This window comes from Colletotrichum aenigma (assembly GCF_013390185.1).
Source record: "Colletotrichum aenigma strain Cg56 chromosome Unknown KSG_Cg56_contig02, whole genome shotgun sequence".
Lineage (NCBI taxonomy): Eukaryota > Fungi > Ascomycota > Sordariomycetes > Glomerellales > Glomerellaceae > Colletotrichum > Colletotrichum aenigma.
In genome coordinates, this window is record NW_023500908.1 from 3,692,730 (window position 1) to 3,708,858 (window position 16,129).

The 16,129-nt window shown below is 52.5% G+C and overlaps 6 protein-coding genes across 6 annotated transcripts; 2 read left to right on the forward strand and 4 right to left on the reverse strand.

Moving 5' to 3' along the window:
* Positions 1-503: 503 nt before the first annotated feature.
* Positions 504-1,674, reverse strand: CGCA056_v003055 (uncharacterized protein; the record flags this gene model as incomplete). Its single annotated transcript, XM_037318312.1, has 5 exons — positions 504-662; positions 710-822; positions 884-975; positions 1,034-1,229; positions 1,281-1,674. The coding sequence occupies 5 exons, from the start codon at positions 1,672-1,674 to the stop codon at positions 504-506; spliced, it is 954 nt and encodes a 317-aa protein (XP_037183661.1).
* A 1,192-nt stretch (positions 1,675-2,866) lies between these two features.
* CGCA056_v003056 (uncharacterized protein) lies at positions 2,867-3,991 on the forward strand (the record flags this gene model as incomplete). The annotated part of the gene is made up of 5 exons (XM_037318313.1): positions 2,867-3,179; positions 3,330-3,400; positions 3,482-3,516; positions 3,570-3,828; positions 3,878-3,991. 5 exons carry the CDS (start codon positions 2,867-2,869, stop codon positions 3,989-3,991), a joined length of 792 nt encoding a protein of 263 aa, XP_037183664.1.
* A 638-nt stretch (positions 3,992-4,629) lies between these two features.
* On the reverse strand, positions 4,630-5,881 carry CGCA056_v003057 (uncharacterized protein; the record flags this gene model as incomplete). Its single annotated transcript, XM_037318314.1, has 4 exons — positions 4,630-5,165; positions 5,214-5,224; positions 5,297-5,314; positions 5,370-5,881. The coding sequence occupies 4 exons, from the start codon at positions 5,879-5,881 to the stop codon at positions 4,630-4,632; spliced, it is 1,077 nt and encodes a 358-aa protein (XP_037183663.1).
* A 617-nt stretch (positions 5,882-6,498) lies between these two features.
* Positions 6,499-7,698, reverse strand: CGCA056_v003058 (uncharacterized protein; the record flags this gene model as incomplete). Its single annotated transcript, XM_037318315.1, has 5 exons — positions 6,499-6,645; positions 6,696-6,975; positions 7,029-7,099; positions 7,169-7,233; positions 7,293-7,698. 5 exons carry the CDS (start codon positions 7,696-7,698, stop codon positions 6,499-6,501), a joined length of 969 nt encoding a protein of 322 aa, XP_037183666.1.
* Positions 7,699-8,943: 1,245 nt separating this feature from the next.
* Positions 8,944-11,443, forward strand: sat1 (the record flags this gene model as incomplete). The annotated part of the gene is made up of 2 exons (XM_037318316.1): positions 8,944-9,475; positions 9,522-11,443. The coding sequence occupies 2 exons, from the start codon at positions 8,944-8,946 to the stop codon at positions 11,441-11,443; spliced, it is 2,454 nt and encodes an 817-aa protein (XP_037183665.1).
* A 956-nt stretch (positions 11,444-12,399) lies between these two features.
* On the reverse strand, positions 12,400-15,402 carry MAPKBP1 (Mitogen-activated protein kinase-binding protein 1; the record flags this gene model as incomplete). Its single annotated transcript, XM_037318317.1, has 1 exon — positions 12,400-15,402. One exon carries the CDS (start codon positions 15,400-15,402, stop codon positions 12,400-12,402), a length of 3,003 nt encoding a protein of 1,000 aa, XP_037182640.1.
* Positions 15,403-16,129: the final 727 nt, after the last annotated feature.

The window sequence follows — 16,129 nt, forward strand, 5'->3', positions numbered from 1 at the left end:
AAGAGAAATGGGAGTATGGATACAAAAGTACGCGCATGGAAATGAAGGGCTAGACTATGAAAAGTAATTCTTTGTCTTGGGCGTCTGGTATGATAGGGCATTTCCTACCCTGTAGAGGATACGTAGACATTGAAAAGTGAAAGACAAAGCTAGGAGAGGGTATATCTGGTTCCACCACTAAACTCCTGATGAAAGGAGGAAAACACCATCGTCAACATCGTAACCGTGAAGTAATGAGTACTAGCGCCTCCGCCCACGGAAGATATGTCAAATCTTGCGCCTAAGAAGTCATGCAACGAAGTCGCCCTCGAAAAAGCAAAACGAAAAAAAGAAAAGAAAACAGCGCCGCAAGTCCCCGTTGTCAAGGCGGGTGTCAAAGTCAGGAGAGAAAACTATGCAACAGTGTTGCTCCGAAGAGACGATTCATCGTCAGAGTCACTGTCAGAGCTCGACCCGTCGGACTCGCTGTCAGAGCCCAATTCATCGAGCTCCGGTGGTGGCTTCTAGTCATCCGTGAGATCGATCGCCTCGTGCTTGTCGTCGATTCTGACTTTCTTCCACTCGCGCTTAGTTGGCTCTTCGGCCAGATCGTAATACTCGGCAAACTCGCGTTTGATGACGGCCCTGGGCTCCCGCTTAAGGGTTGGTGACCAACGATGATGCTTCATGTATGTTAGTCAGGCTCGATGGGTTGCTTGAGAAAACAAACGTTAATGTCCTCGAGTCGCTCTGCAGCCAACCGGCGGATCTCCGCTTCGGACAGGGCGTTGATTCCTTCAGGAGTGGGAGACCGGGGGATCACCAGCTCCTTGTGGAGAGCATCTGTTCCAAGGTTAGTTTTGCGACATCCCAACCACAACAACAGACAACTAGCCTCGACTACGGTATTTGAAAGAAAACGCCGCCAACGGTTCTCGGGGATAGAAATCAACTGAGACGGTGCTTGTCTGTGGAATGAGTCCGCCATCAGAGTATCTGTAACTCATCAGCATCAATCATCCAAAAGACGAAATAGAGCTCGCGGACAACTCACGCAGTCCCATGCGACACAGCCCGACCCTTCAACGCCTTCTCGGCAACCTCAAAGTCCCTATCGCGGGTCGGCCGATGCGATCTGTGAGTGGGCCGATTCTCCCTGACGGAGCAGCCGTAGACGTAAACCTTGATCAGACCTATGCGCTTGAAGTCCTCAATGTCTCTTGCCACGCGATCCTTCCCCGCGTCATCAACTGCGCATACCATTAGCTTTGCGCGCGCATTGGCGCAGCGAGACAACGTACTAGTCGTAATTTTGGAAAACTTGAATTTCCTCATAGAATCCATACCGGAGTGTGCCGACGTATGGCGCGTGCCTGCTACACGGTGCGTCCATACCGGTGAACCGGGGGGGTACCGAGCGGATTCCCAGAGGCAACTATCCATCTGGGCGCTGTCGATGGACAAGTAGATTCCAAGGGCATCGTACATGGACAGCTGTCCGTAGGTGTTATCGAGGTGGTAGACAACTGAGAATGGCGAGTCATCTTTGGACTCAATGTACTTGAAGCAGCGATTGGTCGCACGTCTATTGTTCTTGTCCTCGGCGGGGCCGTCCTCGTCGTTGTACTCTTGGGCCTCGACGTCGTTGACCTCGATGGTAACCTTGATGCCGGGGAGCTCGTTGAGGACCGCCATCGTTGCTGATGGAAGAATGGAAAAGGCTCCGAAACTTAGAAAACCAGCTTTACTGTGAATTCCGACGGGCAAGGAGATGCAGTTTGATGTGTAAGGCTGAGGTTGATGGCACAAACACGTGTGGAAAGGACGTTGAGGTAGTTCACAGTGTGAAGTGGAAGATGAGGCAGCTGAAAAGGGCAATCCGAGCAGGCGTTGGGATGCGCCTGCCCTCTGATTGGTTCATTTGCCTAGAGAGTGGGTCTGAACCAATTGCATCGACTGCGTCCTAGTACATGCTGGTTCGCCATCGTCCGCCAAACCTTGAGAGCCTTTATTGCCAGTCTCTTAGTTTTGAGAGCCGAACCCGCAATCTTTCTAATATTTGGACATCTATGGTCAGGAAAACAGACTGTCTTCGCGAAATCCATCTTGAGTAGCGCTGGGTACTTGCATAGGTATGTAGCACTCATTAATACAACAAGGAACTGCAAGTCTTGAAAGCAGAATTTGTTACGTATGATCTTTCTTAATATAATGAATATATACATATATATATACATATCACAGTGTCTCCAACATTCGGCATTGCGGGGGGTTAAGCAACTTCGTGAACAGAAAACGAACTTGTGAAAGGAGACATGTAAACGTGGCGAGATGTGTTGGCCCGCAAGTCGGTCTCCAATTCGGTGAGGAACAACTCATTGTAAGGGATGCCTGCAGAAACACTCTACTAATCTTGCTTCTGAACTACAGTCCTGGGTTGCAACCAATCTTTCACTCGTTCGTCGAAACGTTGCAACATCTTGCACAAAGGGCAGGTTACCAAACTTATTGCAATGGTGACTTGCCTGACTCAAAGTGCTGAAGCTTTACAGGGAGGAGGAGCATTTACCTGATATCTTCTTTTATGTTCTTGCTCAGGTGGGAAGTTTCTAGCTGTCGCTCGTCAGACAGGGGTTTCGGCAAGGGCAAATGCAAACGACAGGAGCCAGGCCGCTCTTTCCCTTTGGAAAATTTGACTTGGCACCTTCCACGTTACCTCTCTTCTACTGCATCAATTTCGCGCGTCATTTTCTCATTTCCGATTTCTGCAACCTGCCGTGCAGTCAATCTATTCTGGGCCTTGGTCATCCTTCATTCCGGCTTTTCACAGTGTAGGTCTCGACCAGCGATTCTCCAGGCGACTTCCTCCTGCCACTCAGCACTCGCGATGGTTGTCATCGAGGATCTTCCCCAGATCAGGGTCGCTGTCCGCATCACTGGCTCGGATAGCGATTGTGTCGAATATGACGATCCAGATCCTCCAATCACACCGTCAGTTGGTGGCACTGCACAACACTCCGTCGCAAAGATCATCCAAAGCGAAGACGATGCGGAATTCTTCGTACACTACCGTATCGATAACAGTTTGGGTTGGTATGGTGGCAACAAGGGTCTGGCAGTGGCCTGCTACATCGATGGCAAGCGCATGGGTTCAAAAGCTGCGATGGAGAAACATCTGCGAAATGGGTCTATCCACGGACGTATAACTGGAGTGGCTGTTCCTTCAGTTAGACCTGGGAAGATAACAATGAAGAACTTCAAGTTCTCAAAAATCACCAGAGGCAATTGCTCCCCTGTTTTATTTCTTTTCATCTTGCATCCATGGAATTTGGCTCACATCAGTAACGCAGTTGAGAACCGCAAGGACAAGCTCAAGGAAGATATGGAAGCCGCCAAGCATCTAGGGGTTATCGAAGTTGTTGTGTGTCGCATGGTTTATCTAGGACCATCTCAGTTTCGAGCACAAAGCGTCAATTTCTAATCGGAGCTGGCCAAAAAAAAGGCTCTTATCAAGAGCACCGTGACACATGGTACCTCGTATGACCCCTTCTCAGCACAGTTTTCGACTCCTCCTTACTCACAACGCGCAGTTTTACCGAGGGAAAAGACGTCGAACCGCCTGAAAGTTTTGTTACCAAGTATCCAGACGGAAATCGGCTCATTGCTCGGTATTTTTTCAGGTACAAGTCCGGCCCCATTCTCGAAAACGAAGGCATCATCCAGCGTGACGATTTGCCGGAGACTTCCGTACCTCCTCGGCTCTCGCCATTGCATGATAACCTCACCATCGATGATCTGTCCCAGGAAAAGATCAGGCGGCTGGCCCAGGAGCGTCTCGACGATCTTAATGTGAGTTTTAACCTTGAAGAGGACCAGTCTGTTACTGACGAAGCTCTAGACCGTGAAACGAGAGGAGAAAGTCAAGAGAGAAGGTAGCCCACACCCCGACATGCGACCAAGCAAGGTCTACAAGGTGGATTCTGATGGTGCGATTGACCTCACGGATGAGTGAACCCAATATACGATAGGCGCAACATTGTTACATAGCGGGGGGCGTTTCCTCATTGTGGGGTGCAACTGGGTCACATTTGCTGTTTGCTATGGGTGATCATGGCTTATAAGAACAGAGGGCGAAAAGGAACAGAATGTCGTTGCACTGCTGGCTTTGTCAAATAACTCCTGGGATCAGACCCCTTGTATCAGACCCGTATTTTTTTCAATTCATCTCCTGGGCCCTCAACAACTCCCACATCGAGTCAAGGTCTGCCTGATACGCATGAGAAATACCATCAACGAAAGGCAGGTTATAGCAGATATAAGATGAGGCATCGTGGGAGATGTTGCAAGCCCGAATTGACCATTTCAAAAGGCAATATTGAAAGTGCCGGGAGGGGGAAGATTGCATCAGCTCGATACCTTCTCTTGGCGCCTTAAGCTGCACTATTCTATTACTCCGTCGAAAAGGATAGCGGCCGGATATGAATCTTCTACTGGAATAACAGCCCAATGAAGTAACTTGAAAAATGCCGCGCCGTGTCGCATTAAACCTACAAAGCAATTTGTTCCGCCCCCCCTCTTCCTACAACCGCTCTTGAGAGCCCAGACAGGCTGACTTCTTGTCTTATGGAACACATCTCACTCCCCAAGTTCTTAATCGACGTCATTGAGGCCAGTCAATGGACCAGCCGGAGTATAGAACCGTGGCTCCTGTTGCTGGGCGCGGGAATCATCAGTAGGTTCTCCATATTCCAAAGCCATAATCTTGCTCGGCTGGAGAGGAGACTCGTCCCCAAACGCCGAGTGGGCGCTTCTCTTTCGCGAGGTCACGATGTCACTGACATCGGTAGACTGAAACGAGACACCCTCGTCCTCAAGATCGTGATATATCGACTGTACGTCCACCTTCTTTCGTATGTTAGACAGAGGTTCGAGAGGAGCATACGCTTGGTCAAGCATCTGCTCGTTACTATCGTCTTCGAAGAGGGTCATTCTCGTGTCATGAGGCAGGCCTAGCGGTTTCGGAGTCGGTTTCGGGACCGGCGAGGAGAAGAATTTCATTAAATCCTCGTCTTCGGATTGCTCGCTTTTCGTAGCAAGCATTGCCATGCGCTCTGGGTGCATTTGCGTGTCACCGAAGTCCATCAGATCCTTTTCCTTCTCGGCTTTCACCCGGACTGGTATGGTAACTAAGTACATCGTTAGCATAATTTAGGACCCAACTTTGAAAGACTTACCATATCTGAAGCTGAATCGTCCAATGGGGCATTCCTAGTTCAACCGTTGGACCTGATAGGTTTCAACATCCCTCTTGTAATACCTCTCGCCAGTGGACAAGCTGCATTGTGAATTAGCTGGAGCTTTCGGAAACACCAAATTTGGACGAATGGTACCTGATACCACGGAAGAGCTCCTCCATGGGCAGGTAATCCGACAGTTCGTCTTTCTCCGGAGGGCCAAGAAGCTTCACTAGGAAGAACTCCACACGGATCAAGCCGGTCGTAGGACCTTCTCCGTCTTCAACGCCTTTGAATTGAAACTTTCGCAGCCGCGAGGTCTCGCCCACGCTCCAATCCACAATCCCTTGGTAATTGAGTGGCAGCGAGACTGAAGTCTTGGCAGTGCTGAAGCCGTTCTGACTAACGAGTCGGCGCAGAACCTCCAATCCGTCCATTTGAATCAATATCATGATACCGCGGTCAGCATGGTCGACGAGCCGGCGGAAAGTATCACTGAGACGGATGTTGACGGAGAATTCGCCCCGTTCTTCGACTTCGATTAACCGGTAACAGCTGTAGGGTGCGTCATGATCGGTATTTACCAAGGTGTCCTCAAGCTCTATCGCATCTCTGCCGTTTACTTCAATGGAGACGTCAGCTTCGAGGTGCAGACTGAGGCCGACCATGATGCATTGAACGTCTTGCTGTAGATTCGAAAGCTGTCTCGAGACACGAATTTCTTGACGGGGTGTTTGTGGTGTCTGCAAGGTTGTCGATGTCAATGACGGGAAGAATTAGTCTTAGTGTGAAAGGAAAGTGTGCAGCGGGGGTTGGAAGGGGAAGATGGCACCGTGGTAGGAGCGCATGGGCAGGTGCCTGCTTGGGTCGTCTCGTAAACCCATCAAGTTACGATAGTTGTGGAAAGTGCTGGTGGCAAACCGCACTTTTTGGACTTCAGAAAAATTAGCTTTTCATCGTCATATTAGGGGATCAATATTCAATATTGGAAAGTACTTCAAATTCATCTAACTACTGCTAAAACGACTCTTGATCATTAATCGACCGCCGGACGGGTTTTCCGTCCACATAAACTCTTAAGCCATCTCATGAAGGAAATCCTTTCCATCATCGTACGAAAGAAACGTTCTTAAATGCCAAATCGACTTCGAAATTCCCCATGCCGGCCTCGGATAACCTGCCTGTATTAAGTCCGGAACCACGGGTCGAGGAGTTTCTTGCAATATCCATAGAGGTCACCCTCCAAAGATGACAGAAGTCCTGCAGTCCAAAGCTTTCCAAAGCTTCAGAAATCATCGGTGAGATCTATAGCCTCTTGGCCTGTTCCCATCTTGATGATCTTGTAGGGACGAGCAGGCGGGCTGTAATCTTGGGTAAGGTCGCAATAGTCATCGTAGCTGCGCTTCTTGGAGGATCCACACAATTTCTGATCCTGAAAGTAACGTGAGCGCCAAAGCCTCCTAGTCAATACCAAACGCTTACCCTGAGCTGCCTCAAGCGATCACGCGCAAGCCTCTCGATTTCGTCTTGATGTAGCTCCTCGAATCTAGGCAAGTCGGGCTCTTCGAACCGAACCGACTTCTGAGGAGACGTTGCCTCCGGGCTAGGTGTTCTTGGAACGATTTCTTCAATCCTGAGAGCGTTCAGATCCCGGTATTTGAATGTGTACGTAGCCAACAACGGGCCGCTGCGAATCCGCTCGAATGCTGCTCTCTGTTCTCGGCGCGGCGGCCGCAAAGGCGCCTCGTAGGGTGAAGCAAAGCTAGAAAGACTGTAATTAGTAGGGAACACAAAGGAGTTGGAGAATGAACTTACGAGGTACCGTGTGAGATGGGACGGCCCTTCAACGCCTCTTCGGGAATATCAAACGTATCATACCGCGGCTCCTAGCGCGAAATGGGCGCATCTTGTTTGAACGTCCGATGAGGAATTCCAGAGAACCTGCCCAGCCTGACCTTCACTTCGATCGTTCCGAGATCACAAGCGCGACGGAACTCCTGAGTCGAGGCATCCGCATCATCTATTCACAGTGTTAGCAAAGCCCTCACACTAAACACGATGATTTGAAGGACCACATACTCGTGGTGATGGATTCGAACTGGAAATCTCTCTGAACCAATGCAGAGCGAGTTTCGTTAGGGTGTCTCTTTCCCTTAAAGGCGAAGTGCCATATACGGTGAAAGAAGTCGTCGCTGTGGCAGAAACGTTTGCCCATGAATTGACCGTCAATGAAGAGGAAGAACATGAGTCCACAATCTCCATAGATCCAAGGATCCAGTGACATATCGTCCATGATATTGATGTGAACGGCAAACTCAACTCCATTCTGGCTCTCGATGTAGTTGCGGGAGCATCTTTCAAAGTCCTCGAAGTATCGGTCGCGCAACTGGTACCCGTAAGGGTCGGGGTATTCATCTGCGTCTCTGAAGGATGTTCTGAGACGAACAGATACCTTAACGGCAGGCAAGGTGTCGATGACCGCCATCTTGCGAAGTAGTCCCTGGTAGTCGAGGAGAAATGGTCCGCCCAGCCGAAAGGGTCGAATATGAACAAAATCGTAGACAAAGTGGTGATCAAGTCATCATCCCCGGGCGACAGGAGAGGAAGGGGAAAGGAGGAACAGAAATAGCTGGTGGATAGAATAATGATGGGAAGGGAACATAGAGAAGGTTGATGATGGCAGAGATGATGGAGGAAAGTATGAGAGATAGAGACGAAAGAAAGAGGTGGACTGCGAGAAGGAAGGCAGGACGTCGGTTATGGGTGTTTGGAGGGGATAAAGATGCGTCGTCGGCGGAAAGACAGAGAAAGGAGAATCCGACAGGTGCTTTGGGCCACAAATTCCTCAAATGAGGCAACTGCTGCCCTTGGGGGAAGTCGTAATTGCCCGCCTCGTTCGGCCGACCTTCCGCGCTTGCAATCGTGGATTTGGGGAAGGAAAGCCTTACTGGGCAGGCACCCCTTATTTACGTAAGGTACTCTCCACTAGTTTAGCAAGACTGACTATTTTGTGTGTAGCGAACATTCTCCCTGACAGCCTGATGTAGTTCTACCGTTGTTGCCAGTTCGCCTCTGCTGTCGTTGTCTATGCACATATAGATACGGCCGATACTAATGAAGTTGGCACTTGGAAATATAGCTGCGGAAACACAGAAACATATCAGGTTCAGAAGTGGGGGGAAAGAGTTAATTGGATCAACAGTAGAGTTTAGACACAAAAATGCCAGCATTTGAAAGTGATTGAGGCCGTTGACGATGTCGCTATGATTGCTAGACTTGGGGGTGTAAGTGAGACCCAACGGCGTTGACGTGCCGAGGTACGTACCGAAGTGCCAAAAAGCCACCCGCTGCGACATCATCAGTGGATCCCCGTGCTGATGTAAGGCCGATGGTACCGCAGCCGGAGCGTACCTTAAAGCACCTTGACGCTACGAGTACCTGAAGGGAAACGGGGAACGTGGATCCAACCCCTGCAGCGCGACCCAAAGGGGAGCCCCGTCCGACTCGCAGCGACACCACCTGGAGCTAGCTTGCTCAACCTCCCGTCTCCCGCCAACCTGGAAGCCCATGACGCTCAATGCACCTCTCAGGACTCTTTGTCCATCTCTAGTCCACGCCGGCAGACGCGATGATGGTTGATGCCAGACATGTAATGTCCCGCTGATTCGTTGCAACACCAATCCGTCTTTCCCCTCTCCTCTCGTCTCCTCTCCGCTGGAGGAGCGCCATCATGTCTCCCGAGGCCTCCAGCAACAGCAACATCCGAGTCTTTATCCGCTGGCACGACCAGACTGTCTTCGCTGGCGAGGAGATCAAATGCACCATTACTTTTAAGAATATCGCTCGCGACTCCAGTCAACAACGCCAGTCCCAACTGCTCACTCCCACCGACCGCCCAAGGCACGCCTCGCCCTTACTGAGGGCCAAGTCAAACGCTGGATTAACCCCGCCGAACTCTGCTAAGACACGCGGTCATCGATCAGCCCTCTCTCTCAACGTACCGGCTGCTCAAGCACGAAAGCGATCAGGCTCTGTTCCATGGCCGTCGCCCCTCACTCCTAATGCTGCCGAACATCGCGGCAACGGCCATCAAAAATCCGTCTCGATAGTGTCGATCGGCTCTACGAGCACCATCGCCGACGAAACTCAAAGCAATGCTAGCTCAACCAAGTCGCAACGGCCCGGCCGCGGCCATGCGCGCGCCTCGAGTCTCCAGATTGTCCCTCGCGGAGCTGCTCTGGGACTGGCAGGACCTCACTCTGGTAAGCCTCTCTATCGCGACTGATACACTATTTCTGACTTGCCCAGCCTCCCCCAGACACATAAGCTCGCCCTTGTTTAACTCGACATCCGCCTCCGACACACCTCCTGCGACCTCCCGATCCTCGACGTTTCCCAATGCGCAGAGTGCTGTTGGCTCACAACGCCCAATGAGGTCTCCCAATAACGCGCTGTCTGAATTTCGATTCCCGATGGTCCAGTCACCGCTCTCCGAATCGACGACCACTCCATTGACAGCGAACCACGATGGCCTCTTGAGCCCAAATACCGATGCTTCCTCTGGCACAGCCGTGCGACCCAAGGAGGGCATTCCTACAATTATCAACGAACACACAGCCCCAGCCATGCGAATACTGTCCACGACAAACATGGGCGGAGGCACGCCACGGAGCAGCGGAGAGTTCTACTCCATGAGCAATAATTCAACAGAAACTCTGGCTTCGGAGTACCCATCACAGCCCACAAGAGGACCTATGCGACCACCACACTTTAGGCGGCCATCAAACCTGGCGCACAACCCGAAGTTGCCGGAATCGTTAATGATGGGTTACGCGCAAATCCAAGGCTCATTCACGCTTGACGGGTCGCTTATCAATATTGGCCCTTTTGAACAAGTCAAGCGGAAAGCCGTTGTCGGCGGTCAAGGTGGTGGTGTCATCGGAGTGGAACCTTCGAAACGGGATAGTGGGCTGCTTCGAAGTTTCGGCTGGGGGAGTATTAGCAACTCAATTGGCGAGCTGCTCGGAGGTGGTGAGTTGAGCAGCATCAAGGACATGCGCGGCATCGCCAGTTCCAAGTCTGTTCCTTTGCTCTCAACACCTCAGTCCATCCTGTTCGTGGACCTCAACTTGGCCCCAGGCGAGCACAAGGCCTTTGAGTACTCTTTCCAGCTTCCTAAAGGGTTGCCACCGACACATAAGGGCAAAGCGGTGAAAATCTCCTATAGTCTGGTTATCGGCACGCAGCGGGCCGGCGGCTCGAAAGAGCAACAAGTGCGATCTGTGGAAATCCCTTTTAGGGTGCTCGGCAGCGTGAACAGTTATGGCGAGATTCTGGGTCATGACCTCATGAACCCGTATATTATACTTCGTGACCAGGCGAAGATCAAGACAGTGGACAAGCTGACGACACTCGGCGAACTCAAGAAGCTCAAGGCGACGAAGCCGGACACTTCGACCATCAACGACTTCCTTTCTTACGTAGACGAACTCATTTCAAGACCACGCGATGGTTCTAGCACGGGCTTACTTTCCCCCACGGCGTATCCTGGCTCGCGACGGTCATCGGCGTTCGAGGACGCGACGACCGCGACAGAAGCCATCAACATGGCCATCATGCGCAGCAACATTACTTCGGAGGGCCAGCAGAGCCCAAATCGCTTCGAGATTGCCCGCAACGGGCAGCGTGTAGGCGTCATGATGCTTACGCGACCGTCTTACCGCCTGGGCGAAGTCGTCACCATGGCCATCGACTTCACGGACGCCGATATTCCCTGCTATGCCGTTCACTCATGTCTAGAGTCCGCCGAGCGAATCGAGCCTCACCTCGCCATCCGCTCAGAAGCGTCTATTCATCGAGTAACGCGAAGGATCCACGTCGCGGCATCGGAAGCAACCCTCTACAACCGGCGGATGGTTTTCACCCCAACAATCCCCATTAACGCGACCCCCGAATTTGTCACCACCGGCGTGTCCCTGGAGTGGAAGATCCGCGTAGAGTTCGTCGTCCCGAGTCAGGAAACGGAACTCGAGCGGGAGTCACCAAGTACCCACCCCTTGCTAGAGGAGATCTCCCGCGATGAGAAGGGCGGGTTGGTGCTCGTGGCCGTAGAGAACCTAGCATGCGAGAGCTTTGAGGTGGCCGTACCGTTGCGGGTGTATGGTGCCGTCGCAACGGGCCTGGAGAGGCTAGAGAGGGATGAGGCATCTGAAGAGGGTCTCGTCGTCTAAGCTCTCTCATGATTATGGGCCCAAGAGACGTCGGACATGTAGAACAGGCAGAAAAGAAAAAAGAGACCGCCGAGGCGTTCGTTGGATAGACAAAGCTTATCTTCTTTTTTTTTTTTCCTTCTCTGTTTTTGGAACACGGCACCCCTATCGAATACAGATTTCAGGAGGCAACTAGTCGTGTTGGGGCGCGGGAGAAAGACCCTCATTTTCCATCTTCTTTTGCTTCAACTTATCTGTACATGAGACGCAATACGACATTGCCCCAGTCCGGGCTTTTCCTGACTGAGATGACATGACTACCATGACCTCTTCTGGTGTGTCTTTGGGTCTACTGTTTCGAATGAGACTTGCGGTGAAGAGGACAAGGATCACGATGTCACAAAAACAAAATGTCAAAAGTCTCAAAAAGCGGAAACCTTCCCGCCTGTAGTATTTCTGTCGCAAGTAGATGTGCGCGATCCAGAAGTGAGGATGTAAAACAAACAAGAAGTAGGCCCAGGACGCGATATCAGCATCCAATTGCCGCCCCGGCTCCCACCCTTCCAATGGCTCCATCCGCTATCCAGCCAGCCAACCCCTCCAACGTCGTTCGCGTGTCCCTTTATGAGAAGATAGAAAACTCCAGGCTCCAATTCGCCCCCTTCTTCAGGATAGCCGTCTCCAATGACGGATGTTCTGTTGTTGTCTTTGGCTTCTGTGTTGCCAAGAGTGCAGTAACTTTTCGCAAGGATAAAAAGGAAATAAAAAGTCGCTGTGCTGTGTTGAGAGTCGCAAAAGAAACAATGTGCCAACAAGTCAAAAAGGGGGAAACTCGTCCGCCCTTATTACCCCCCAAGTCCAAGTATGGACTTCTCCTAGGATACCTTTCCTAGCCAAACGCCGCTGTCCTCATTCAGATAACTCCGTATGCCCGGCAGGTGTTGTACAGCAGTAGAAAAAAAACTACAACGAGTGTGTTATGATAGTGATGCGGTCGAAATCGTCTCGCCTCCAGCTGTGCTGGGTCGGTCGAGCACCATTTCGATCTCGCGCTCCTCGGTGGGAGTTTGTACGTCTCGGATCTCCTTGTCTTGAAAAGTCCGTCGGAGCTTCTCGTCCAGCATCGAAGCCAGACGCTCCTCGTACTGATCTAAGAGACCGCTGATAAGAGCGGTGTCGTGGGTTCTGATAGCTCGGTCGCCAAGAGCAGCGGCGGTCATGCGGAGCTCTTGGTCGAGCTCAGTCAGAGAGTCTTGGCTCAGGGGCTCTGTCGAAGAGAGCTTCTTTCTATACGCCCTCAGCGTGCGACAAGCTTGTTCTGTGGCCATGCCAAGGCTGCCAAATCCACGCAGGTTAGGCGAGCTCTTCTTTGGCGGCAGGCCCAGAGACGGCAGCGAGGGACGCCTGGATGCCCTTGACCTCGGGCTCACTGGTGGACTACCACTTCCCGATGATCGACGAGAAGGCGTATCCTCAGCGATAGACGGGCTGTTTGCCGCGCCTTTTGGCGTGCTGACGCTCGTATTCAGCGCATAACGTGACGTCCGGCGTTGAACACTTCTCGGTGATCGACGTCCACCGTTGGCGGAAGATGGTCGCTGGAATTCAGCCAGCTCCGCCTTAGAGAGCACGCGTCTCAACGGTGGCCTGGAAGATGTCGATGCATCCTTCATTGGCGACGGATCTCGGCTACCGGATGCGGGTGAGGCGTCCACCTCCATCCCCCAGACCATGACGGTGCCGTCAAGTCCGATGCTGATCACTCTCTGATTGCCATCATCATCCTCGGTCAAAGCTACACCACTGATAGACTCGGTGTGGCCCCATTCTCTGTCCAGAAAATGACCCGACTGAGCATCATAGACGCGCACAGACTTGTCTGTGTTGGATATGCCCAGCAGGAAATTGCCGTCTTTGCCTGAGGACTGGCTATAGATGAGAGAATCCATGATTGCAGTCTCCGATTGCCCCTCGTCGAGGCATTTGAAGGAATTTAGGAGCTTGCCGCTGGAAAGATCGTAATGACATATCGACCGGTCAAGCATGGAGACAAATGCAGTCTTTTCGTCTTGGCTGAGGGCAAATGAGGTGGGCGATGCTTTGAGAGTGACGGTGCGCGCCGAGAGAGCAGCGATCTCCTCAGGCTCTCCCTCTTTGCAGACGATGTCATGAATTTGTAGAGTTCTGTCCATGGAACAAGTGAGAATGCGGTCTTCGGAGGGGATCAAGGTCTGCACGACCTTGGCCGCGAACTCGAGCGTCTGGACATGCTGGAACTCTCCTGTCGAGAGGCGATGGAATAACTGGGCCGTGCGATCCCTACCGCAAGTCGCCAACAGGAACTTGGAGTCATCTTCGTAGATACTGATGTTTTGGCAGTCTGAGGAATGGGCCTTGGTCTCGAGAAGACATTCCTGAGTTGCCAAGTCTATGATCCTGAGCACTCCAAACCTGTCGGCGGCTGCAAGCATCTTCCCAGCCCTGCTGGCCCGAACCACGCTGAGTTGGTTTCCGACCGGGTCCATCCCAACCTCAGGGATCACCTGTTCAATGGGAACTTCAAGTGAGAACTTGACCTTGCCTTTCATGTCCCAGAAGATAACGGTCCCAGATGCGGACCAAGTAAAGAAGTCCGCACCCTGATCGTTGGGCTTTGGCATGGCTTGAATTCCCAGAATCGGGTCCTGGTGGCCAGGAATAGGGATGTGCGATGGATCCTCTTCGGTCTGTCCAGGAAGGTAGCTCGAGCTCCAAATATCAATGGAGTGTTTTTCGTCAATTGTGACGAGGTTTTCCGTCAGGAAACCCATCGCAGTCAAGCCAGCCGGTGCGGTGCTTTTGGAAAGTACAGCGTCTGGGAGACTGTCCAGAACCGCTCTTATGCTCAGCGTCGCAAATTCGCCTCCCTTTCCCGATACGTAGGCGGTTGCATGCCTGATGGTAATCGATGTGACTGGAAAATCCACATTGAAGGACCGGACGAGCTTCGACTGCTTCCCGTCGTCTTCCACCATGCAGATGTCGCCAGCCTCGGAGCAGATAATAATGTTCGTCTCGTCGACCACCGCCGCGCAGGTGAAAGAGGCCTCCAATAGCGACCCAAGCAGTACGTTACGGCCATTAAGGGTTTTCTGTGGCGGTTGAGGCGTCGAACTGACCTCGCTGAATTTGGTTTTCAACGGTGAAGTGGACGCCTCCTCTACCCGCCAAATCTTGATATGTCTTACACCAAGTGTGACAAGATTGTTGCCCATCCACACCATTCCTTTGATGGTAGATGTGCATTTGTTCTGCTGGTACAGCTTGGCTGCACCTGTGCGAGGATCGATCCTCCAGATGAAGAGGAAACCGTCGGTTGAAGCGCCCAGAGAAGCCAGCCAGCGGGTGTCAGAAGACCATGCGACGGCATTGACACCAAACCCATGCTCACTGATTGACACTAGCGGCACGTCGGAGGATGAGTCCTCCAAGTTGAAGATGAGCACCCGCGGCGCATATCCAGTCTCTCCTACAGCCAAGTACCTCCCATCGCGGCTCAGCGCCAAGCATGTCGCCGCCTTGATGCGCTCACGACTTGTCCATGTGTTCGAAGACGTCGGGGAGACAGACCAGTCGGCAGGTTCCCTTGCGACTCTGTTCCTGCTGTCGTTTGCCTTTGGCGTGGAAGAAGAAGGCGAGCCGTGGGACAGCGGTGTGCAGCCGTGGACCGCTGAGGCAGTTGGGCGGGCTCGGTAGAAGCGCTGGGCATACTGTTCACCGTCGACATCGACGACGACTACGGCGCCGCCTGCGATGTAGGCAAAGGAGGAGTTCACAGTGTCGAAGCCGGTGGGCGAGGCGCAGGTTGTGCCGACAACTCGCTTGAGAGAGAGGCGGGACTCGTGGGGCAGGCGACCTCGGAGGGGGGATCGAGGCGGGCGCTGGAGGTATGGGGAGTTTCCCGGCGTCAATTTGAGCCGGTTCTGGGGAGTTGCGCTCATTGTGTTGCCATTGGCCCGTGAACGTCGCTGGAATGTGTGGCTACGAGGTGCAAGAGTACGGCGCAGACTGGACGCTGCTAGTTTTTGTAGACGATCAAGAATAGGAAGAAGGAGCGTAAGTCGGTCGATCGGTCGGTTTGCGTCTCGAGAGGCCAGGAAGAGGAGACAGAGCTGCCGTAGGGAAGTCGCGAGCGGTGTAACCAAAAAGAAGAGGGAGAAGGAAAAAGGTCGTTATCGATGGTCTAGGTTTACGATGCAAAGCTAGAAAGGAAGTCAGCTTTTTCTGCAGCGTTAATGTCCTTCGCAAACTCAATTGCGTGAGACAATCGATTGTGCATGACAACAGGCAGGCACGTACAGTGACATCAGGCTGGGCCAAATCCCCAAGTTCCTGCAGATATTAAGGCAAAGTAGGTATCCGGGCGTGAAGGAGAAGGGAAAAGAGAAGCGCGACGTGATGTGCGATATGCCGAAGGTAAGGAGGATTGCTGATGGACGGTTTTCAAGGTCTGGTCAGGGTTGGAGCCAGTTGGGCAAAGAATCCTGCCGGGAAGCCCTGGTCTGGGGGACGCACCTTCACCTGCTGGGTTGGAGAGGTGGTGGTGGTGGTGGTGGTGGTGTAGCGCGGGCTGGCTGCGGCGGCGGCGGTGGTTGATGGAGGTGCTGGAGGACCGCCTGTTGGTCGAAGCCACGGAAGCTGCCCTGAAGAGTGTGAGTGGCTCTTCAG